The sequence below is a fragment of the Drosophila santomea genome, chromosome 2R, assembly GCF_016746245.2.
Source record: "Drosophila santomea strain STO CAGO 1482 chromosome 2R, Prin_Dsan_1.1, whole genome shotgun sequence".
NCBI classification, from domain to species: Eukaryota; Metazoa; Arthropoda; class Insecta; order Diptera; family Drosophilidae; genus Drosophila; species Drosophila santomea.
Genome location: NC_053017.2, coordinates 19,985,095 through 20,009,625, shown reverse-complemented (window position 1 = coordinate 20,009,625; position 24,531 = coordinate 19,985,095). Strand labels below are relative to the sequence as shown.

Below are 24,531 nucleotides of genomic sequence, written 5' to 3'. Positions count from 1 at the left end.
CATCATTTCAGAAGAAGCTAACGAACGGCGATCCGCTGCCGGACCCCAATAGAAATATGTATATAGCGCCATGCAAAGAGAATTATAACCAAGAAATTAAGAACAAATACGATTTGTTCATAGTGATACGTGCTTAACTCCTACGCGTCTATGACCCCGTGCGAAAGTCCTCTGCCCTCTCGGATCCTCCGCAAAAAGGAACAAAATGTGTACAGATGTGGGTGGTGTGCATTTCTGCGGTGCGGGTGTGTCTGAGTGGTGTGCAATGCATTCCCTCCTCCCAAGTCCTGTTCGGGTAACTTAGACCTCGGTGACGGGGCGCTTCTCGATCCAGGCCTTGATCGGTTCCAAAGCGTTGACGGCATCCACGACTCCGCGCAGAGCTGGGTACGGTTCCAGCAGATCGCGCTTGACCATGTAGTTCATGTAGTCGGTGATGCCTGCGAAGTAGACGTCGGCCCAGGTCAGCTGTGGGTGAAAGAAATCGCGAGATTTGAAGAGTGATGTATGTTCCCATTTGAGGAGCACCCACCTTGCCCAGAGCCAGGTGACCATCGTTGTCCTTGACGGTCTGCTCGAGCTTCTCCAGGTAGAATGGAATGACCTCCGCATTCAGGGTGACCAACTTCTTCTCCTTAATCTCGTCCTCCGGTTCGTACGAGACGACTGCAATTTCTATACATTAAAAATTCCAGAGTTAATCAAGGACACTGAACATGAAACTGAGGCACACATTGTTCGCTACTTAGACGGAAGTCATTGATGGTGTCAACGACAATATCGATCTGCAGATCCTCCCACGGAGTGGCACCGCACAGGCCGACGGTCTTGGCCAGGAATCGGGCCATCGAGATGCTCTGGTGCACACGCTTGCCGTCCACCTCCAGCACGGGCATCTGTCCCATTGGCATGGCTATTGAATGAAATGGTTTTGATTATGATTAGTCCACTGACCACTTGACAATGGATTGTGGCACTCACTTGGCTTCAGGGCTGGCCACTCGTCGCGGGTGACGCGCACATCCTCGTACTCCTGGTTGCCGTAGGCGAACAGGTAGCGCAGGGGCTCGGCCAACGCCTTCACGTTGAAGTAGAAGAGCGTGTAGCTGTGCTTGATGGGCTCGGCGGGCTCTGCTGGAGGAGCGGGCTCTCCGCCCTCGACGGCACCCTCGGCTCCCTCGGCGGGTGGTGGCGCCTCTCCCTCGGCTGGTGGTGCTCCCTCAGCTGGTGGTGCTTGTGCTTCATCGGCCATCTCTGCGCTTTCTCAATGCAATTCCCTGAAAGGAAAGTAGAGCAATGTGTGTTAGCAGGTTAGCAGGATCTTATCAGAGAAGTACCACTGATAACTTGGTATTCTTCATTAATAAATAACAGCAAAAGTTAAAGCCATTAAGTGTTCTTGGCTATCAGAATAGATATACATATGATGGAAACTCCGAAATTAGCAGTAAAATAGAAGTTGCAATGTTCATGTTCCTTGCAATGTTCAGTTTCAAGCCATTTCGAAATAGCTTTGATAGTTTTCCAGAACTTTCGTAGTTTTCGTTTACGTTTGCTGGCTGATTAAGCCCAGTTAATCAGTCGATAGCCTGGTTTTTATGATAGGGCGAACGCGAGCGCGAACACACGTTTCTAGCTCAAGTGGGCCAGAATATGCGTGAGTGATAAGAACAAGTTAGGGTGCCGTATAACTTCTAAGATCCACGATAAGAACCAAAAACACTATGATAACTCTTTAGCAGTGTAAACAAATGATATGAAAACCGTTGGGGGTAAGCACCATAAACTCTATATAAAAGCTACTAGCTAATTTTGCTCTAGTGTTAAGGCCATAGCTTTTTATTTGCCTGCCTTATGAGGTTATGCTTCAAGAACAATGCAATAAATCAAGCGAAGTCAAGGCAAAAGTTGACAGAAAATATAATTGCCATAAAACTGCACCATATATATGGTAGCTATATACTGAAATGCAAGAGTATTTCCCTATAGAGCCCAGCGGAAGTGCATCGATTGGCGCACAGACAACACACCCACGCATATCAAAGAAACAGACACCACTCCTCCGCCCGACTGCCCACTTTGGGCCCCCCTATGTTTCTCCGCTGAATCGCAAATCGCGAATCGCAACAGTCAGAATCAATATCTTTTGGGGCGTTGGCGCTGCTGGAAGAACCGGAGGAGCATACAACGCCTCAGTTTCCACTGTCGTCGACACTTTTTGCCTGGCTGGATAAGCGATTCAATGCGCTACATATAGGGTCCATGTAGAGCGTAAACCCGTTTTCGTTCAACTTGGCTGAGGAATCATGGTGTCTCTGCCTTTGCCATGATTTTGGCAGGGCGCCCAGTCAGTCACCAAGACTTCGGAACACCCCCCTCACCAACCCCATCCCCTTTTCATTACTTTTCGCAATGGCCAATTGGCCGCCTCTTCCGCTGCAATTTTCGCTTTCGGAGAGTCTCAAATTGCAACAATCGATTCGACTTTTCGGCGTTATCTTCTGTTTTCACCGTAGTGCTCTCCCTTTTTTCCTTTTTTCCTTTTTTTTTTAATTTGCTTTTGCTGGCACTTGTTGCCATGACAGCTTCAATTGAATTTAATTTGGTATGTCTCGGTGTTTCGGTGTCATGATTTAATTAAATTTCGATTTTCTGATCTATTTTGGCTCTTTGATCTGGCACTTGGGCACTAAAATCGAGGCAAACGGTTTCACTGTAATCGTGGGAAAAGGTTAGAAAAGATAATGACGCCACGATTATCCAATCCATGGGAATGGGAATGCGAAAGGGAAAGGGCAGGGATCACAGCGGGGGTCAAGGACCCAAAGGGGGGCACACAAAGTGCGTCAATGGGCACCGAAGCGATTCACGTGCACCCGGCCCATATGGGCAATATTTTGCAGATGAACTCGCCGATCGGGGGGTTATCACTGGAATACGAAAGTCTGGGACCCCTAGCCCACAGGCATACACTCCACTATCAGCTCGAATACATAACTGATTGTTTGTTTGATGCTAAATAATTATTTTTTTCGATTTCAATTATTCCTTTGCGAAGGAGGTATTAATGGGGAGTTATGTTATGTAAGGCTGCGTTTGGATAAGATCCCGAATATGCACCGCACTCAAGTTGGTTCCGGTTCGAGTACCTCACGCTTCGAAATACGTTCACGCACTCCACAGTCGACGGAGGTGCTATGGTCGTTTCTATATTTCAATTCCGATCTGATCGGTTCTGAAGAGGCAGAAGAAGAGGGCTTCTAGTTGATCGGTTAACGTCGTTGTCCTTCACATATTTGCTTGCGAGCGGGGCGAGAGATCCGCGCGAACTGCGATTCTGCGAAACGAGTTCAAAACTTTTCGATTTCGAATCGATTGACCCAAAAATCAAATCCAAATCAATCGAAGCCAAAAAATCACCATTGTGTGTAATTTTAGAATTTTAGAAACGATTCGAGACGAACGCCATTCGGCATCGAAGTTCGCAAAAGTGTTTTCCACTTTTTGGCAAGGGTAAAACTTGGTGCGTAATTACATCACAAAGGTGCTACGAAATGAGCTGGTGTTCCAGGGATTCCTTGGCTTACCTCAACAAAGAATACTAAATCAGCTGGGCACTGGGGCTCTCGGGTCTTCAATTCGCCAATAAGCGTTCGCTTAAATCGTGGGTGTAGGAAAAGCGTTCGGTTTGGATGATGATGATTCGCACTCTCTTTCCGTTACTCTCTACGCTCACTCTCTCTCTCCAGCCAATGGGAAACTTTCACTGAACCGATCGCCACGACGACTGCACTGCAACTGACTTTCTTCTGCCGGCGACGCTTCTTATATACGCTTGCCGCTCTCCCCAAACAGACGCTCTCTTTCGAGCTTGTGGCGCTGACTGTGTGTGTAAGCCGGCCGGTTAACTGGAAAGAGGCAGCATTTTAATTTTTAGTATGATTCTCTCTCTCTCTCTCTCGCTGGTTCTAGTTCTAGTGGGCGTTGAAAAGAAAACGCAGTTATTGAATTAGTTAACATATTTAAGCAGGTTTCCAGTTCTTCTTCCTACCCTCATTTCTTAGATGGAATGCAATATTCCAATAAGCTCGGCTTCCTAATTTGGCAATTACCTTTCATCCACAGCATGCAGCTCTCAGTTCCTGAAATCTCTCAATCTGCACTTAGATCTCTTTGGGAGAGGTTCTCAGCTCAGAAATAAACCAATTATAGTAGCAAAAAAAGGCAGTAAATATTTGTTTGTGCTTTTAGTGGATGGAGCTTGTTTACTGCCCACTTAAAAGACAGTTTAAAGAACGAAAACTAAATAAAGCTTTTGCGAGACGAAGCGAAAACATCCATCTTATGCGTAGCTAAAACACATTTCTATGGCCAATTGCTTTTGCATAATTACATCTTACTCTTATTTTCATTAGGTTTATCCTATCATACTCCCACACTCGCAGGAATTTCCGGCGCATAAGTACGTAATTAAAGTAATTATGTTAGCACTAACTGATTGTGGCAAATCGGCAATTAAAGCAGCCAGGAAATTTGAAACGCCCAATATGGACTTTGCTTAGTTCGATCCCGACTGTCGGTGCCTGGCGACGAAATTCGAGTGCATCTAAGATGTTTACTTATGTGGGAAGCATCAGGTTCACTTCGCAGGGTTGTCTGCTATCGCAAAAATTGTTAACGCTCATCAATTTAAACAAATTAATATTGAAACTGGAGAATTAAAAGAGTTTTGATTTTAATAAACAGGGTAGTATGTGACTTTATTCTTTAACAGCTTAAGAAGTAGTTATTCATGTCATTTCGAATTATAAACATTGGTTTATACAGTACAATAAAATACAACTTATTTATTTCAACTTATTTTAGCAGTTGAAATTTTAGAACATAAACGTTTGAATGACGAATTAAACTTGTAACGTACATTTTCGAAACTAATGGTCTGGCAACTCCAAATGTGGTTGTGAAACTGAATATTGAATAGGCTGGTTGGAAACCGCACTAAATAAGGTTGTGTGCTCGGCTAGCTATTGGTGGATCGAATTGCGGCGAATTCGGTGTGGTCAACTTAAGATTTAAAAGCTAGTTCGATAATTAAGATACAGTACAAAATATAGTTAAGCTATCTAAAATTCTGGTACCCTAAATTAAATTAAAAAGACACTTACACCTTAGTAAAGTTATAAAACAGCTCCTTACTCATATCTTATCATTGGCTTATAATGACTGTGCTGTTTACCCAGCACTCGAAATAATCTGCTATAAAATTGAAATGAACAAAAAACTTGATTATTCAAGTTATTCACTGAGAATCGATGGGACTCCCACAATTGGCAGATTGTACCTACACAATCTTTGGTTCTACCCAAATAACTGCCATAAAACGCAATCGAATTCACCAGTTTTTCGCAACCATGGGACTCCCACAGCTGGAAGAGAAGCATTCCATGCGATTTGGCCACTATTTGTGTGTTTTTGTGTTAACTGGGCGGCGTACGTTCGAAAATGTGCAAAGATAAGCAAATCGGTGAGCAAAAATGAAAACAGCAAAGCCCCCCCGAAGAAAACCGAGCCCAGAAATCGCGGAGAATTACGTTAAAATCCACAGAAAGTGACCGATTTGTGGCCTTTATTCAGCTCTTCGTTTTGCGTTGGCGGTTTCGAGTAGACCTCGATTGATAAGATATGACAATCGTTCGCGATAAGACAGACATTTCAAACACGCTGACGACTGCATAATCAGGTGAAACAGTTGAAAGACATATGACAAATCACAGTGAACTCACCGGAAAAACTCCAAACTCCAATTGGGCATGAAAAGTACGCTCGCTCGCCAGTCGGGGAAATTTTCGATTCGTTTTCGATTTTGAAGTAGGACTGCCAGACTGCCAGACTGCCTGGTTGTGTGCGAATTTTCTCCGCATTCCTTTTCGTTTCTTTCTTGGCGAAGACCAATAAGTTTAATGCACAGGCAGAAATTTAGCATATTAAGCTTAAAAATAATTATAAATAAAATTTTAAGCAAGGTGCCAAGACTCCACTTAGTCTGCAAAACATAAACAAGTTTATTAGTATATGGCTATGAGCATGGCAGCAATTAAATAAAATTATTCGCTGTGTGGCCTGCACTAATTAAGAATTTATGCCGCCTGCAATTGCACTCCAGAAGTAAGTAAAAAAGCAGAAAAAAGCGAAGAATGAGCGGCGGAATTATGACAATAATTTGCTGTGGAAAATGCGACACAGAACGGAACCGCCGAGTCCGCGAGAGCAATCTAAATAAGAAATAATAAAAAAGCGAGCGCATAAAAAAATTATAACTAACACTCGGCGGGCGAACAGTTAAAACCAGACGGGTGGTAGCGGGAGCTGGAGCGGGAAAAGATATAGAAAGAGAGAGGCGGAGAGATCGGGAGAGGCGATAATTCTCGCACTTGCTGCACTGCCAATTCCGCCTTCAGTGCGAATTCAAATGCGCAGGTGAGCGAACGTTGCGCGAGTCGGTGAGTGTACGCCAATTGGAGTCCAATTGGGCGATCGCTTCAAGCCCACATTGCGTATACGCAGCGTGAGCCGTGACCTTAAAGCGAGTCAAAAGACCGATAAATAGCGAACAATGTAAGCGCCGAAATATTGGCAAGTGAACTCAAATGGCAGCTAGTGGGGAAATCAAACACGAAACGTCTGCACGCGCTTACAAAGCTGTCCCATTAACACGTGCCCACAAATTATGAACTGTGCCAAAACCTGAAAATCAAACTCTAATTTTAATTGTGTAAATCAGTGTGCTGTGCTGGCTGTAAAGCTGTTTTGCTCCAAACTCGTACTGAGTCGTGTCGCTAACGAGCGGTTTTCCCCACTTTAAGCCATTAAAGCATTCTGTGTGCCTTTATCTTTGTAATCAGCTGACTAAACACACAAACTCCGTTTTGTTAGCTGACTTCGCTGATGGGCGAAAATCGTATCATCCAAAATGTGCCTTAATTCAAGGCTTCCAGTTATCTATTTGCTAGCCATTCTACCATAAAATCGATTTGAGTAACATAGTTTGATATGAATGCGAAAATGTAGCCGTTTATGATAGCCATAAAAATACCTAGAAGTGGCTTTAAAACCCATTCAAATACTACAAACGGTGATAAGGAGTGGGAAATGGGTAAAGATAACAGAGTGAATCAGAACATGATCGACAGAATATTTCCCGATCGTTTATAAGGAAAAAGTAGAGTTGATCCCCCAACTGAAAAAGTATTAGAAACACCTCCATGTAGGGATTGTTGTACAAGTGTAGCACCTAAGCAATATACCCTTCGTTGCACTGGGGGGTAAAAGGTAGCCAAAGTCAAACACAATGGAACTGAACTTGCATGTGACGACGCTAAATGCCCAATTAGGCGGCTATAACCAGTTTGCGATCTATTAATAACGATTGAAAAATCCCCCCGAAGACACTCGAAGTTTCATAAGCAAATTGATCCTTTATCGGTACCTATACACTAATAAATGAAATAACAAAATAAGGCCAAAAAGCATTCGGTGAATCACTTTAGATAACACGGGTGCTTTTTGTAGTTTAGGGCAAAACCCTGTCGGTGGAACTGCACTTGCGATTGCAGCAATAAAACAGTTTTATAACTTCTACACAAATATTGGACCACCGCGATAAGATATGGATTTGTGCGTATATCTGCGAGAGTTGTAGTATTTTGTGTTAGAACTTATCTAACTGGGGCATGCAAGTGATATTTGGTGATTTCTGGCATCCGTTTGATTATAGGAGTGGATGCAATGAAGTCTATCCCAATATGAGTTATATTGCATGAATTGTTTCAACTTGTTCTTAAATATCAGCACTGCTTTTTATACACACGTATATATCTAACATAGTAGGTCCGTTGAAATGGATACATGCAAATGAGGAGCTATTCCGGAATCGAAGTGCTGCATTTGTGCGACTTTTTCTACTTTCTTTTGTTCGGGGGAACTTCGTACTTCCTCCTCTATCAAGCCGTTCACTCTTTATTTGCTTTTTGTTGTGCCTCATTTGCGGTTTCGAGTGCTTTGTACTTGTTTTTTTCGTTTTATTAGTATTTTTGTGTAGTTTTTTTTGCTCAAATAAAAAGCAGCAGAAAGAGCAAACCAAACGTCACACTTAATTAACTACACACAGAATGCCTCCCTTTCCCGCTTGACTGCTCTCTCTTTCTTTCGTTGTCACGAACCTCCGACAACTTGACGTCATTTGTCACCAAAATAAATCTTTCGTATCTCGCAGATAAATTCTATGCCAAAATTTCAGCGTCTTATTTGTGCAGATATTTCAATTTCAAAAAAATCATGTTACTTACTTTTGTTTCTAATTTAATATGTTTACAGTTAGATGAAGTTGCTTCTAATTTCCTAATTGTTTTTATGATCCGTTTAATTTGTGATTGCTTCCTATGCTAGCGTTGTGTTCAAGGTTACTCTCCGGATTTCCTAGTCGCTAATGATTAAGTCCCTTGTTCAAATTTGCATTCGCAATACGTCAGCACTTATTCACCTACATGTCTAATTAGTTGTACACTCGTTATTTGTAAGGCTTTGACGATAAATCGCTTTAATTATAAATTTCTGTTTCGCAGCGCAATAAAGTGACGAAAAAGCATCAGAAGTCAGGCTAAAAAGCGCAACAGTTGACGCCAACACAAACAGAAAGATACGAGTACGTGTTTCAACGCCAAAAAAAAAAAAGGTTAAAACAAACACATTGAGTATACGGCATAAGATAAACATTATATACACTTGGTGCTGACAAAAACCAAAAGTAAATAGCTGGTCGTAAACAATTAATTCAACTGGAGCGGCGTGGAGCACTGAGAACCCAAGCTCGCTCGGCGACAATGTCGCAGTGAGAAGTTCTCCAAGACAGAGAGACAGAGAAAGCGATTCCCAGAAGGTGAGCACCAACCCATTGATAAGGCTTATCGCAAGACCACCCCCACGAAAATGGCGGACGACGATCTCAGTCCGCTGCCCTTCCGCCGGGAGCGCAATCTCAGCAACCGCAACTTCAACAAGCGCAACTCGCGCCGCCGGATCAGCCAGCAGGCGGCGGAGCAGGAGCGGCATAGCAGCACGCTCGTTAGTAGCAATCTGGAGTCCAACGACGTCGCACGGCCCGCCAGTTGCGCCAGTTCCGTGAGCAACAGCTCCAGCTTGATTCAGCTCTCGTACTCCGTGAATTCCGATACGCAAAGTGCCTTCCGTCGCCGCTCGCTGCTCAAGATGCACGAGGCGGAGAACGCTGGTGGTTTGGGCATGGCATCCACACCGGAGTCTCCCACGGCGCCCCAAAGCCCAGATCCCGCCCTGCTGGATGTGCGACAGAAGGTGCACCGCTTCGAAGCGTTCAAGACGAACATTTGCTTCACGAAGCACGAGCGGCACAGCCTCAAATTGCTGGAGAACCGTCGTCATCCATCGTTCGAGGATCAATCCGGGGATCATCGCACGCCACCAGCCACGCCCCCGCGTCGCATACGCCTCCCGGGGCTGGGCAGCACACGCAGCAGTCGCAGCAGTCGCAGCAGCAGCAGCATACCCAGTATCCAAGGTGGCATCCATGAGGTGCGCTCCGAGGACGAGGTGGATCAGATATCCGACTTTGAAACGGATCCCCATGCCGCCGCTAAGGAATACTCAATTGTGGATACCACTTCGGAGGTCGTACCCAGTGCGGAGGTGGAGGATTCACAGGTCAACCAGCAGCAGGTGCAGCGTTCCATTAGCGCAGATCAGTCCAAGGAAGCGCCCACATTGCCGCTAAAAATGCGCAACGATTTCCCCAGGTAAGTAAATAGATAACGATAAGCCTTATCAGTGCGGGTGGCTTTATGAAAACTTTAGATTGCGGAAAACTAACGGGTGCAGCAGTGTTATATCGCTAATTGTTTTGGAAGTACTTTGTACTGGTGCGTTATGGAAAAAGTTCTTCAGCAAGAAAACTGGCTCAAATGTTTTAATATATTATATATATTATATAAATACGTGGAAACTGGAAGCCTATGATCTATAGTTTTTTCTTATTTGAAAGTAAAAGCCATTACTCTTCTTAACAACTCTTGTTTTCTTAGCTAGATTTATGATGTATAATAAACATCTCAGTTTTAAATCAAATAGCATTGTTCATGTGTTTTTATAGACTTTACTTAAAGTTGCTTCCATGTATTTCTATAGACTTTACTTAAAGTTGCTTTCTCCGAGTAAAATAGCCACAACTCAACGTTTTATCACTTATTAATTAGGTAAACAAACAGTAATATAAATTGTTAGCTAGCAGTTATAAATTTTACGATACTTTAATGGCAGGATACCTACAGATACTAGTCCACAGCTACAACACAGTTGGCCTTCCTCCAATCTCGACCAACTAGACTTCGCGGTCGTTCAGCTTCCTTTTCGGTGTCAAAATCAAATTATGCGAGTTTGCCCATAAAAAAAGTGAACTTTATACAGCAATCGCACCGTCGCAACTTAGTTGGCAAAGTGTTAATTGAATTTTGGAGCACTTTTCGACGACCGGTTCGTCAGTGAAACTGCCAAAAAAAAATTAAACTCAAATACGGTGGATAGACAGCTGCCAAGCTGAGCAGGCATTTCGTAGTCTATTCTAGTTTTGAGAACTATGCCAAAAATCGTAAAATGAATCCCTGGGAGCCGGGCGCCTTGAAGCAGTTCCACCTCGATCATGGCTGAGCCCAAGAAGGACGCGAAGAGTAGCTATTCGCAGTCGGATCCCGGTCTAGATCCCGAGCGCCAAAGCTCCGAGGAGGTTCTGCAGGAGCGCGAGCAACGCACCATAGTTTATGAGGCGCCGGTTGGAGTGTCCGCGGGCACGGACACCCGTGACGATCCGTTTCCGCCGCGCAAAAGGAAAAAGAAGGTGCCACCAGAAGTGCCGGCTAGGAGACGCGTGGATGGCTATGACACCCAAACGGATGCCGGAAGTGCCGAGAGTGCGGTCAGTGCACCCAAATCGCAGCGCTCGGCGAGATCAGCCAGCACTGGGCCGCCCTCCAGTTCACGATCCTCTCGCAGGGAAGTGAGATTACTGCGCACACGTTCCCTAGATCGCGACAGCATCTCCTCCTATGATGATGAGCAGGTAAAGGAATCTTACAAGTATCAACCCAAAGGGGCGCAGAGGCACATAGACTATGACACTGCCGAAGTTCTGAGGGAGGGCAGATCGGAGGAGGACAAGGACGTGGACGTGGACGTTGCCCGTCCCGCACGCAGCTCCTCCTTCCACTGGCGCATCTCGAGCACTTCCCTTAATGTAGAGGATATGGATGGCCTGCTGGCCGGGGTTTGTACCATTCGAACACCAAATCGCACGGACTAACTGCCAACTTTGCAAAGTCCTTTTCCAGATGACCGGCTTCATTGTGACCGCACTGGCCATGGGTCTTCTGATAATGATCTCCTGGTTCATTATCTCGCAAATTGACTTCATTCTGATAGTGGTCACCTGGATTGCCAAGTCGCTGGAGGAGTCCATGTTGATCTTTGGTGAACCCGATCAAGTTCACACAGACGCCAGTCGTCATTCCCACGAGCCACCGGACTGAAGTCCCCGAAAATTGCGCTCTGTGACTCACTGCGTATGCTCTGTTATCTATTATCTAGGCCTATTTTTAGCTGCTTAAAGGTTGCCACTTATCACTAGAGCTCCTGCTACTAACTCACCCGATGTCTCCTGCTACTGGGGGGGTTTATCTAAACTGCTATCACTGCTGCACTTGTTTTTGCTACTGTCTGTGGGGTTAATGTCATTAAGCTGCAGATAGCAAGTGTTTTTATTAACCAGAATCACAATCCCTCTTCCTCTGCAGAAACTATCGTTCTACGCCGAGGCGAAAGACTGAAATCATTGGGACCACCAACGAGCATGTGGTGGGCAAGTTTCACTCGGTCTACCAACCCAGAGATGAGTAAGTATTCCCTAATATTCTCTTATAATATATTATTATAATTATTGTTCATTTTTTGTGGCAGGGAGGAGGAGGTTGAGATCGAGCTGCGCGATAAGAGCGACAAGTGCGTGCATCCGATTCTGGAGGAGCTGATCAAGACGGAGGAGGCCTATGTGAACAACCTGTACACGGGCATCGAGAACTACGGCAACATATTCCAGCGCAAGGATCTTCCCCTGGGACTCCGGGGTAAGAAGTACGATCTGTTTGGAAACATCGAGCAGATCGCCGAGTTCCATCGCGATGAGTTCCTACCCATGTTGCAGCGCAACAGACGCGATCTGAAGCGTTTGTTCGACGAGTTTCTGCACTTTCTAGATGTGAGTTTCTTGAATATATACCATAATACATTATACTGACCTCAAGATATTGATGTTTAGCATAACTGCTTTTATGGATATGTCATCTTCACCATGAACAAGCAAAAATCCCTCAAGCTGTGCGATCTCTACAAGAACTACTTCACTGTAAGTCAACTCTCGTCACATGTAAAGTGTTTTCTTTTAATTAATATAATTTAATTTTTTAGAGCATTCGCCTGGAACGCGATGACAAGTTGGGCATAAATAGTTTCCTGGTCCAGCCCATTCAGCGCATGGCACGCTATCCTTTGCTGCTCACGCAGTTCATTAATGTGAGTAGTGCCAAATGTATCATTTAAATAGTTAACTAACCTTTATCCCAACTATTCACAGACCTTCTTCAAGAACCGCGACATTGTGATGAAGCCACTGATCGAGTCCTGTTGTCGCCTGGAGAAGCGCCTGCGTTCCCTGCTCACAACCACCAATGAATCGGAGATCATCAACGACATTGTGGATTGCCATGAGGTAGATATTACCTATAGGGCTTACCTCATCCGACTTTTCTAACTAACACACTCCACTCGCAGTTCAACGTCTACTATCAGGGCAAATTCCGGAAGGTGAACGAGTTCCAGGTGCTCGATCTCAAGCTGAAGCGCAGCTATCGCTCCAAGGTCTTCATATTCGACAAGTGCATCATCTACACGGAGATCAAGGGCAAGAACCTGCTCTTCCACGGTCGTTATCCCTGCGAGCACATCGGCATCTCGGCCAAGACCAAATCCTTTACGCTCTACTACGAGCGCAGGAAGCAGCAGGAATGCGAATTCACCGCGGATCCCATACAGATTGCTGCCTGGCTGGACCTGATCCGCGATATGATCAATAACTATGCCAACGAGGAGCGCCAGAAGCTGCAGGAGCGCTACTCCCGCGAGAATGACCACCTGCATCGCAAGGCACCCAGTTTCTCGCTGTACCGCGACTCCAATCGCTTCAGCTCGGATAGTGGCATCGGTAACATCTGGTCAATGCCAAAGCCCGACGAGGAGACGACCAGCAACAGGACCACTTGGTATGGCGCCTTGTAGTGGAGTGGAACCAACATCAGGCATGGAGAGCATCTGTGCCCGGTTAACGGAAATCGGGAGTTCCGGATCGATCCCATCCTCATAAGGAACCCAATCCCATGCCAACTGCAGCTGCCTGGGGCGGCCAATTGTCGAGGGCCACTGAGCCAAGTCAATATTCGAAATTGTTTCAAATTCCTGCTCAATGTCTGTGGTACATGGAGATAAGGGTGTCGAAAGTCTTTCGATTTGAATGCTAAGTAACCAAATATTGAACTATAAGTGTAGCTGGTTAATTCAGTTGTATATATTCCTGTATTATTGTTGTCAAAAAGCGCAATTCGTTGAACGTTTTCTTGTGCCTAGCTTGATAAGCTATTCTTTGTTATTCGTAGATACGGACTAATTAATAAATGGTGAAATAAAATGGAGAGATAAATAAAATAATAATAATAAAATAAATAAAAATAAGAATAATTGTAAAATTGCTTTATTGAATCATAAAGGTATAGATACTTTTGCGGAAATTAGTCACATTAAAGAGCAACACACCTTCACTTTAATGAAACCAGTGATTCGGATATTATTTTTATCACTATTTCCCACTGCTCCTAATTAGGGAAATATTTGTGTACCATATTTTAGAAATAACCGGCACTTCCTTCCACTTTCCGCCAGCGAAATCACACGCTTCACAGACGTCAAAACAAATGAATCTATCATGGAAAGGTCGCACGCCATCGGCGTTGTCGTTGTCATGAGAAGCAGACGTGAGCCAGCTGTTACGGATTCCCAGCCCCACATCCCCCAGATCTGCTAGATCCCCAAGAGATCTCCGCTCTGCAGCCAGCCAACGATCCATACAATTCATACAATCCACCTCATCACTCTTAATACTGTTAATGATACGACACGCAATACTCAAAGCGGCGAAACAACTTGTTTCTGACTGCCACTTGCAGTCGCCTGTGACATCACTGAGAAAATGTATAAAAATAAACAAATGGCGCATATAAATAAATATAGGCAATTATTATTGTTTGCCTGCCTTCGTCCCCCGATCTGATGCCCATCCTCATCATTTCGCTTGCAGCTCATCAATCGCACCCAGAAGTGCTCGGTGTTTATTTATAATTCCCATTGTTTTTTGTAGCCTCATCAGGGAATTCTTTTGATACTCACTATCTACAAAACAAAAAATCAGTTGTATAAACAATAAAATGTGAACAATTTAACTGTTGAAATTCGCAAATGCAAATGACAACTATCGGTTTTCCGATGATCTGTATGAGATCATCACTATTTGCACTCTTAAACGTTTAATGAGTAGGAAAATGATATACGTTCTGGCGAATAACTATTTCGTTTCGATTTCTGATTTATAACTTCGTTCGCAGAGTGCCGAAACCCGATAAAACAAATGAAAAGGTAACCAGTTTCAATGCACCCGAAAGTTCAAGGCGAAATCGCAATCGAAACCGCTGATTATGGGTGGTAGTGGCCATAATAACAGTTATTGCCCGGCTATTAGCCAAAAGCCAAAAGCCTTCGTGGCCTAATTGATATGCAAATATGAAATCATAAACGATTCAACGGAATTATTGCCCACTGATGAAAGCAAAAGTGTTACAGACTTTGTTCAATTCTATTCGAATGTCAGACATTAAATTGGTTTTCACAGTTTCAAATAGTTTATTTTCTTTTTTTTTGATGTTTACAAACAAAATGCTCGACGCGTGGTCAGTTGTAGCTTTTGATATGAAAGAGAATTCGGCATAAGAGAGACTGATCACAATAAGCTTTTGAAGCTTTTTCAGATTGTGCAAATGCTCAGCGGCATTTCAGCTCAGTCGAGTTTCGCGTTTGATTTGCTGCGGATCGTTATATCGTTATATCCGTGTTGGCCATATATAGTACACGTTTTGCCATCGATATGCGTCGAATTCGGCGGCGGTTCAGTCTATAGAAAGCTGTGTAAAAAAAAAAAACGAAATTAGCCATTATGGAGTTAGCATTGTTCACCTTAAATTGGTTCGATGTGGTTTCGGTGGTGCTCACATTTCTTGTGATATTCCTAGTGCAAGTTCTCAACGTCTATTTGCATATACTCGACGATAATGCCGACGATGGCAAATCGATCGATGTGGTGGACAAGGCTCCCGCGAAAGAGTGTCCAATACTGGAGTCCCAGTCCCCCAGTTCACCCATCACCGCCACTCCATCGAAATCCCTGGCATCGGCCAACGGCAAGTTGGAGAAGCAAATAAGTCTGCTGGACAACGATAGGTAGGGCCAACCCTCTGTTGTTTATCCATCCTTGTTGTGTTTGAACGTGTCCCTCCATCTGACAGCTGTTTGCTGTTTGCTGTTTTTCCATCGAATTTATCGTCCACTATTGAATGTACGACCTTTGGCTTGTTAACACCACTTACTGTGCGTATACGTGATAAGATAACGCATACGCCCCGTTTATTTTTAAGCCTTTCCACGGTAATTGCTGTCGGGAGTGGCTGAGTTCATGACATGCATTATAAACATGTTAAAAGTTAATTCCCGCGACTGATTTCAGATAAGCCAAGTGTTTTTTTATTATTAAGGTTTTGGTTTTTAGCGCACGAAGGAAGTTGTTCAAAGAAATTGTATGCAATGATGCATTTTACAGAGGAAGTAGAATACTCAAACGATAAATGGTCTTCCCCTTTGAAAAAAAATATTTAAGCTTACTCTATAAACTAGCGGCATTCCTTTGCAACAAAGTTGATAACACATACATTTTCTAAAGTACGATACAAGTTTTTCACATTAAAAGTGCTGATAAACGTATAAATGTTATAGCAGTATTTCTGTCGAAATAATTGATGTGGTGGTTTAATGTTTTTGGAGATTTAAAAGTATATTTATTTATGTATTACATACCCACCTCACTTTCATGGCTTGCTGTTACTGTTCTGTTCGTTACTGTTCTGTTTCCAGCGGCATCTCATTGAGTTCCATCAACACCTGTTCAACAACCGCAGCGAACTCATCCCCAACCTACCGAGCACCCAATGGCTTCCACTCCTTCCCATCGCACACGCTCAGCTTCGAGACTCTGGGCGATGAGTAGTAAGTACAACTGCGAAAGTCATATCCATTCTAAATATCCGTTTATTGGTAATTAATTTGGTAACTGTGTAATGACCACCCACCTTCACTTTGTGCAGCCACGAGGATGAGGACACGTTGTCCTTGGAGAATCTGTTTCCGTGCGATCAAACCGAGATCTATGCCTCCAAGAAGATCAGCTTCATTATCGACGAGCTCATCCAGACGGAGGTGAACTATGTGAACAACCTGAAGAAGGGTATGCTGAACTATGGCCAGCTGAAGGATGTCGAGGATCTGCCAGAGGCTCTGAGTGGCGAAACGAAGCAGAGACTGCTGCTGGGTAATATCGAGGAGATTCTGGAGCTGCATGAGAAGGAGATACTGCCGCTCATGCTGCGCAATCAGCGGGATCTCAAAGGTCTATTCGATGAGTTTGCTGCTCACTTCGAGGTGAGTTAAGGGGCATGTTTATATAGGTGGGGCATGGGGGTGTCCATTAGCCAAAGTCGTGTCGTTGAGCCAAGTAGCCGTTAGACAGGTTCCGACATCTCATCTATCAAAATTCTTTAGTCTTCCGTAGGCACTTGGGGTGCCTAATTTCAACCTCAAATATTTAGACATAATGAAGTGGATAAGTCTTTTTTATACATTTTTTCGTTTTGTGCGGACTTGACACCTGCGATTCGTGTCTTGTTTCTTTATTACCTTTTGCTTTGTTAAGCTTTTTTATTTTTATTTTTATTTTTTGAACGCCGAGTGATTCGACTGATTCGCGTCTTAATGCAAATGAAGTCAATGTGGGTTATGCAAACTGTGCGAGAATCCCAATTGATGATTATTATTTAATTTTTAGTAATATATTTCTGCTCACACCTCGCGACAAGTGTGTTGCCAAATTCATTCATATGCCAGTGCGTGTGTCGTCGAAATTTAATTAACGATTTGCACAAAGAAACAAATGTATATCCCAGATCACTTGCAGCATGACGAATGGGCTGGCTTAGTGAAGTCCCCTGATAAGATTGAAGTAATCAGCAGAACGCCGTAATAAAATATGAAAAAAAACAACAACACACAGTCACAAAAGCTCGCACTCAGTTACGAAAATCAGTTGAAAATTGTTAGGGCAAACAGACTCTATATTGTATTTTTATTTTTTCTGGGCTGGGGTTCCATTCGCCGGCAGCTGACGTCATCGGTTGGCGGTGAGGAGAGTCGACAATTGCTGTCCGGGGATTGGAGCTTGGGGAGCTTGGGGCTTGTTCAGCATATTCAGATATAGCTATAGAAATCCCCAAATCATCTCGTTAAAAGTACTCATTTCGGAATGATTTTTCGGGCCACTAGAGTGCCACAGCCATGTGGCCATGTTGAGCTGAGTGTTGACAACGCAAATGATCAATTTAAATTGAAATGGAAATTGTCTGAGGCCTGTGGAATTCTTGTTCGGTCGCAATACTCTTATGTCATTCTCGAGTTCCCCGAAATCCCGAATATAAATTAGGCAAGGAGTACTGTAAGCTGAAAAACCGCTTCAAAAGCAGGTAACATTCTTGTTGAGCACCCCGAGGATTTTGGCATCTTAAGAACTTAATGTTCGACAGACATGCTAAGCCCCTGGGATGTGATTTATGCAGTTTTTTTTGCTCTTTTTTGTTTCTTTTAGCCACAACCACTTTGCATTCTTTTTTTTTTTTTTTTGGCCAACCCAAAACAAACAATTTTGACTCACAGGACCAGAGGCAAGCGAATATTTTGCTAAATATATCATAAAAATGCTCAAGATTTGTTTATACATATTTTCTAAAATTTGGCAGCATGCTGCATAAACAAAAGCGGCGAAGCCAAATCGTTGATAAATATAAACTTGTGCTATGAATTTCCTCTTGACTCGTCGTCATTTGCAAATTAATGAGGCTTTTCACAACCAATTGCCGATGTGGCAGCTGGAGAAACATAGATTTGATTTGGCCAGCTGGAGATTTGGAATCAGTTTTTGGTCTCGAAAGACAGAAGTGTCCATAAACAGAGTCGCCTTCATTTATTAATCGGCTTTAAATGGCCAAAAACATCAAGTGACAAGCGTGTCGATCAGACTTCTCACCATCGAATCGAATCAGCCACAAGCGCAAAATCAATTAAAAGTTTTACCACATTCGGATGGATGTTTTTGAGTGGTTAAAGGGGTTGGGGGAATTCTCAGATTGATGCAATCGATTTGGCGATCCAAATTGTTTTAGATGTTTGCTGCGAAATAAACAAACGCAGATTATATTGATGGGGAAGCCTCTGTAGCCATAAATTCTATTTATACAGCTGCGTGTTAGAAGAACAATAAAAATACTTCAAAAACTAATTTCTTACTTGCAATCTCATTGAACAACAGGTTTATGCTATTATTACAATATTATTATATATGTTACTTTGCTAGCACTTTGATATATTATTTTGTGTGTGTTTAAAATAAAGAGCACTGAAAACCATTAACCAAAGCGGACATCTAGTTTTGATTTATACAACAGAGCAACCGCATTTTTCGCATTAGACAGTCCAAATTACTGAATTAGGAGGAATGCACTGTAGATAGCAATTTCATGCTAATAAAATTCCCGCCCACCCAAGACAATTTTGCAATATGCAAAAATATATACCCGTACATCGTGTATAAGTATTGTCACCTTTCGCCCGCCAGACGAGGCGACAATTGTTTAAGGCAGTCATTTGTCCGGCTAAATCGCATTAGACATGCAAAATCCAGATGGAAAGGGAAATATTATGGCTTAGTCCACAGAGAGTGAGAGAGATGATTATCATATCATCTAAATGCAGAAGTTTGAGAACTCCGATTCTGATTCCGCAGTCGGGCGGAGCTAATGAAATTAAAATGGAAAGGAAATCGTTAGACAGGCAATTTTCGTGGCAGTTTGCACTAGTTTCGGTTTTGGCAAAACATTTGCATTGGCATTGGCCACAGATAGCGACAGGAATTTCAAATTTTCGCTCTGACTTTGCCAAGCCAGACTCTCTGCACTTGGATCGCTCTACAAGTCCGGAGTTACGTGACTTAAATGCTTAAGAAATTATGATTTTGCCAACAGGCAAACTGGCATGTGTGTATATAGCACAATTTACACATGAACATACATATATTTATATATATCAACGATGTGCCAAGTGTGAGACTGGCCCAGACACAAAGGTTTTCCCAGTTGCGACGAGGTTAAGATGGGTTATGATATCTCTTGCCGTTTCCTACCTTACAGAAAAATAACTTCTACTGCTATGTGAGCTTCACCATGGGCAAGAAGTCTTCTATGCAACTGCGACAAGATAATCGACTGTGGTTGCAGGTGAGTAACCCCTAATTAACTACTTTAATAAATACAAATTGTAATATTTATATTCGTTTCAGACATATCAAACCCAAATAAAAGACAAGCTGGGCATCGACAGCTTCCTAGTTCAGCCCATCCAAAGACTGACCAGATATCCATTGCTACTGCAGCAGTTCATATCGGTAAGTAACTAAGCTTACCATACATATTTTCTTAACAAATCACATTTATCTTTTAGGAATTCTACAAAAGTGGAATTAGTTGCAAGCCAGTGCTGACGGCAGTTTGCAAACTGGAGACGCGGATGCGGCGCTCCCTGGATGTGGTCAATCAGGCCGAGGAGATACCGAACATCGAGGAGCTGAACGAGGTGAGCTCATGAGCTTCTATAGAAACTGAATCTATGGCCACTAAAACAATGTTCTCATCCTTCCCAGTTGGACCTCCTGCAGATGGGAAACTTCCGGCGTGCAACGGAGTTCGACGCCCAGCACATTCCCACCCGGAAGAAGTACCGCTCCAAGGTGTTCCTGTTCGATCGCAGTCTGGTGTGCACGGAGGTGCGAAAGAAGCGGCTGGCCTACCGGCAGCACTACAACTGGGAGCACGTGGAGCTGCAGCGGCCGCTGGACTCGGTCTCGTCCAATGCCAACAAGATCATCAATCTGCTGGTGAAACAGCAGGAGGGCGCATCCGGTGGCGGCACCAAGCGGGAGGAGTACTCCTTCGTGGCCGCGGAGGCGGCGGTGGTCAAGCAGTGGCTCCAGGCCACCCACAAGATCATCGAGATTGCGCGCCACGAACACGCCAGACGGAACACCTTCAGCCTGCCCATGGATCTGGTCCTGGGCGTGGTGCTGGCCATCTGGCTGATATGGCAGTACTTGTAGAAGATAGTTCCCACCTCAGTGCAACAACCATGTCCACATACATGCCCATCTAGATCGTAGATATCTAAGAATAAAGCTAAGTTATTTCGTAGTCCTGTGTCCTCGTTGTTTGTCCAAGCGTAAAATAAGCTTGCTGCAGTCGCCTGACAAATATTCATGATAAATTGCCTTTGCAGTGGCCAAGTCCCGTCTTGTCGTTGTCCTTGCTGCAAAATGTAAATAGCTCTACATCTTCTTTGGCCGGCACACACATCAGGCACACCACACAGTGTGTGTGTGTGTGACAGCCACCGAAAAATTTATGACAAATCCTTTTATTTCGAATTTATGACGGCCCAATGCAGAAAGCTCCCAAAGAAAGCACCAAGTCACGGTGTACGGAAATCTAATGAACCGCATCCAAGGATGTGCATATGAACTGCTCAGGATGCTGATGGCCTTTGGGAGTGTTTTAAAAGCTAGTTTGTGTGGCATCAACATCCAAAAGGTCAATGTAAAATTTTAAATTTTACACAAAACCTTAAACCATCTTTAGCTTTATTAACAAACCATTTATGGCATTCTGTTTTACCTATGTGATCAGTTAACCCCGAAATTAGGCTACACGTTTGCAACATTTCTCCCAAAAGACAACTTATAAAAGAACATCTATCAGTTCACATTCAAAACCACTGTATGCCAGACTTCGATTGAAATCAAATCAAAAACTGATTTCCCACATTACACGGCCTGATTATCCGGTCAAGCGATGGTCAAGTAATCGTAGTATATGTCTATATGTCTATGCTCGTAAGTAAGAGAAAATCTGCCTTGCAAATTGGTTGCAACTTCAAAGAGCTGGCCAAAGTGGACGAAAAAAACCAGAGTGCACTAATGAAGCTGAGCAGGATGTGGGGGTTGGATGCTCCATCTGGCTGTATTTTCGTTTCCTTGGATCCGTGGGTGGAGTGGGCTTGTATTGGTGTTTGTGCTGGGGATGTGACAAAATTTGCACAAAAGCAATTTGTTAAAAGGGCACAAAAAATAAAACGCGACTCCCTTGACATCTTGCTGCGGAAAATGGGCCATGGGGCATGTGGCATGTGGCATGGGGCATGGGGCATGGGGCATGGGGCATGGGTATTGGGGAATTTTCATGCGAGTTGCTGTCTAAGCAAATTTTGGTTGCTGCTTTTCCTATCTCCACCCTATATGTGCTCATTTTGTTGGTCGCTCGCTGTTGGTCTATTATATTATGTCATTTATGTTGGCATGCCGCCATCGCATCCGCTTGCCGTTTGCTCAAGGGATAAAGGATGTACATACAAGTACTATGTACGTAAGTAGTACGTTGCAAGGCAGCTGGCTAAAGGATAATGCCCGTGTTCTTACCAGGCAGCTTAAGTGTATTAATGTCTGTCAAGTAGTTGTCACACAAGTGACGTGTATGTAAACGATTTGACATTTTTATGAGCCAAAAAGTCGCAGCAGAGCTGAAAAATTACAAAATTTTCCAGAGACCCTTCCCTCTTTCCATCCCATCTCAACTCATTCTTATCATCGCTCTTTTCTTTCAATATTTCTGGGCCATTGGCTCTCGAGTTGTGCTTAATTTTTTGTCTATGCCCCTCACGTAGTTTGTGTTCCACACGCTCCACATGTTTTTTAAACTAAATGCATAATTCCGAACGCAGAAAAAAGTGTGGAAAAAGAAGAATTTGGCAAATAGAATTGGAGAATGCCGGGGGCATAATTTATTTGAATTTTTTTTTTCGGAAATTTCGGGACACGTCGCAGGGCAGCGAGGACGCCGAACAAATTTGCCAAGTAATTGCACAAATTATTGCACGTAGGCGGGCAACACATGGCACTGTGTATCTGCCACATCCACACCCACTAAACTCCCCCTTTTCATGCTACATTAAATTAACTTGACATATTCGCAGCCTTCGAAGTCTGGGCCACAACTGTTGCTAATTTTTGCTTAATATGCCCCACACACGAACTTATCTCCTGCTCCATTGGATTTGTGCGTATCCAATTCACGCCACAGCGCCAGTTGTTCTTACCCAATCCATCGACTACACATATTCCTGCCACATATTGTACTCCTTATACTCCTCAATGTGCCAGCCTTTATCTCATCCACAATCCACGATTGTATGGCCATTCCATGTAAATGCAGCACAACACTTAGGCACGCATCCAGCACACATCTTCATCCATCCGTCCAACATTTACTGCCTCGTCTCCGGGTCTCCGGATTTGTGAATTCGTTTAGTTCTTCTGCTCCGGGTGCTTGAAAAAGTTCAAATTTCAGCTGCGAAATGGCACGTGAAACAATGTGCTTCTCCGTTTGGGAGTTGGAGTAATCGGATGGTGGACAGTGGTACTCATGCGATGTCAGCTTCAAGTGGCAAAAATATATTAATAGTTTGTGTAAAAACCTAGCTAGACTTGAAAGATGGTATAAACGTTAAACTATGATTTATGTGTACAATTTGGTGGCGAATGCTAAGAAACATATCTTTTTGATTGCGTATACATATCATTTTAGCCCACTGTGCCGGTTACGGTGGCACAAATCAAGCAGAGCGACAAATGCCCATGCGAATGTGTGAATTTGCCGACGATGACAACTGATAAAAGATCGAATTGCGCATCTGAATCCCGTGGAGAGTTCCAGGACACGTTTCCCAAAAATGTACGGGGTGTGGAATGGGTGGAGTGGGTGTAGTGGGTGGGGGGGGAGACCCTTAAGACCCCGGGTTAGGCATAATGTCGCCAGGCATTAGATAAAAAACAAAGGCATGTAATTTTCGGGGCACGGCCTAAAGCCACAGAACGAGCCGAGCAGCGGAAACGGAAACGCTCGATAATCGCACGGAGTGCAGCGTCATGTGTGGCTGGGAAATTTCGAATGGAAGGGGGGAAAGTGGTGGGTAGTGGTTGGGCACGTTCAAGGATGAGGTTGCTTCCTGATGGCTGATAATGCGGGAGCGGCGAATCACGTAGGGCTGGGCAAATACCCACAAATACCCACTCTCTCATTGATAAATGCCCTCCGTTAAGTGGCATGTTTTGGGTTAAATGCGGTGTAAAATGTCCTAGCCCCCTTAACCCCTAATGGCATCATAGCCTGGCACTGAAACCAGGCCATAAATTGCTTACTAAATGCGGAAAATAAAAACCACCTTCGACTTGACAACAATCAGTATCAATTATATGTACTCGTATGTACATTTAATCTATTTTAACTCGTAGTTTATATTTAATTTTGAAGAATGGGATGTTGGGTAATTTCTCTGCGTGTAATTGAAACGAGAAATGGAAACTCCAACTGAATGACAGTTTAGTTAGCAGCCGGGTCAACAAGTCGCAGCACCTTGAAACTGTCAACCTGCCGCACTGACGCAAATAAATCGCCCATCGTTTGCTGCACCTGACACTGTCAACATATGTATGTACATATGTATGTATGCTCCACGAAAAGCAAATGCACGGCTTTTCTGGTGGGGATTGGGGAGCAGGAGCTGCTGCTGCTGGTACGGCCTTGTACATATGTACATCTTGCTTACAGGACGCCAAATTGAAATTTAAAACGTGAAAACCAATAAAAAGAACAAGTTACAAACGCCAACGACGGGCGGCAATACAAATTGCACTGACGACAGCTGAAAGGCCAGTGCGCCTTGAGCTGAGCCAACCGAATCCGCCCAGAAATCAGCCAGGAAGCAGCCGAAACCACCCGAAAACCACCCTATAACCACCCGATCCCAAATGCAATTCGCGCCCGGGACCAGCATACAAATGCCTTCAGCCAAAGGATAATATAATGCACGTTGTTGAAG

General features: G+C 43.8%; 3 protein-coding genes across 7 annotated transcripts; 2 read left to right on the top strand and 1 right to left on the bottom strand.

Annotated features, from left to right (window-relative positions):
• Positions 1-118: 118 nt before the first annotated feature.
• Positions 119-3,802, bottom strand: LOC120446917 (glutathione S-transferase S1). 2 transcript variants are annotated; one of them, XM_039628157.2, is made up of 5 exons: positions 3,588-3,802; positions 982-1,277; positions 734-913; positions 533-666; positions 119-468 (listed from the first exon to the last, which is right to left on the bottom strand). In XM_039628157.2, exons 2-5 carry the CDS (start codon positions 1,250-1,252, stop codon positions 301-303), a joined length of 753 nt encoding a protein of 250 aa, XP_039484091.1. In that variant the 5' UTR covers positions 1,253-1,277; positions 3,588-3,802; the 3' UTR covers positions 119-300. The 2 variants fall into 2 exon arrangements, with proteins under 2 accessions (XP_039484091.1, XP_039484092.1); XM_039628158.2 differs by having other exon boundaries at positions 533-675; positions 746-913; positions 3,588-3,800.
• Positions 3,803-6,458: 2,656 nt separating this feature from the next.
• LOC120446913 (kalirin) lies at positions 6,459-13,844 on the top strand. Of its 3 annotated transcripts, none has more exons than XM_039628149.2 (8): positions 6,459-6,500; positions 8,622-9,827; positions 11,874-11,972; positions 12,037-12,334; positions 12,395-12,481; positions 12,544-12,648; positions 12,710-12,844; positions 12,907-13,843. In XM_039628149.2, the coding sequence occupies exons 2-8, from the start codon at positions 8,986-8,988 to the stop codon at positions 13,408-13,410; spliced, it is 2,070 nt and encodes a 689-aa protein (XP_039484083.1). In that variant the 5' UTR covers positions 6,459-6,500; positions 8,622-8,985; the 3' UTR covers positions 13,411-13,843. The 3 variants fall into 3 exon arrangements, with proteins under 3 accessions (XP_039484083.1, XP_039484084.1, XP_039484085.1); XM_039628150.2 differs by having other exon boundaries at positions 6,499-6,615; XM_039628151.2 differs by lacking the exons at positions 6,459-6,500; positions 8,622-9,827; positions 11,874-11,972 and adding an exon at positions 10,254-10,939 and having other exon boundaries at positions 12,041-12,334; positions 12,907-13,844.
• A 1,389-nt stretch (positions 13,845-15,233) lies between these two features.
• Positions 15,234-20,792, top strand: LOC120446341 (kalirin). 2 transcript variants are annotated; one of them, XM_039627261.2, is made up of 7 exons: positions 15,234-15,675; positions 16,363-16,494; positions 16,593-16,926; positions 19,740-19,826; positions 19,889-19,993; positions 20,050-20,181; positions 20,249-20,792. In XM_039627261.2, exons 1-7 carry the CDS (start codon positions 15,392-15,394, stop codon positions 20,699-20,701), a joined length of 1,527 nt encoding a protein of 508 aa, XP_039483195.1. In that variant the 5' UTR covers positions 15,234-15,391; the 3' UTR covers positions 20,702-20,792. The 2 variants fall into 2 exon arrangements, with proteins under 2 accessions (XP_039483195.1, XP_039483196.1); XM_039627262.2 differs by lacking the exon at positions 16,363-16,494.
• The last annotated feature ends 3,739 nt before the right edge of the window (positions 20,793-24,531 follow it).

Excerpts from the sequence above, each read along its gene's own strand:
- LOC120446917 (XM_039628157.2), bottom strand. The coding sequence starts at position 1,252 with ATGGCCGATGAAGCACAAGCACCACCAGCTGAGGGAGCACCACCAGCC. Across the intron at positions 667-733 it reads CCGTCTAAGTAGCGAACAAT|TCGTCTCGTACGAACCGGAG; the intron begins GTGTGCCTCAGT and ends TAGAAATTGCAG. Across the intron at positions 469-532 it reads GTCACCTGGCTCTGGGCAAG|CTGACCTGGGCCGACGTCTA; the intron begins GTGGGTGCTCCT and ends TTTCACCCACAG.
- LOC120446913 (XM_039628149.2), top strand. The coding sequence starts at position 8,986 with ATGGCGGACGACGATCTCAGTCCGCTGCCCTTCCGCCGGGAGCGCAAT. Across the intron at positions 11,973-12,036 it reads GTCTACCAACCCAGAGATGA|GGAGGAGGAGGTTGAGATCG; the intron begins GTAAGTATTCCC and ends TTTTTGTGGCAG. Across the intron at positions 12,482-12,543 it reads TCTACAAGAACTACTTCACT|AGCATTCGCCTGGAACGCGA; the intron begins GTAAGTCAACTC and ends TTAATTTTTTAG.
- LOC120446341 (XM_039627261.2), top strand. The coding sequence starts at position 15,392 with ATGGAGTTAGCATTGTTCACCTTAAATTGGTTCGATGTGGTTTCGGTG. Across the intron at positions 19,827-19,888 it reads ATAATCGACTGTGGTTGCAG|ACATATCAAACCCAAATAAA; the intron begins GTGAGTAACCCC and ends TATTCGTTTCAG. Across the intron at positions 20,182-20,248 it reads ACATCGAGGAGCTGAACGAG|TTGGACCTCCTGCAGATGGG; the intron begins GTGAGCTCATGA and ends CATCCTTCCCAG.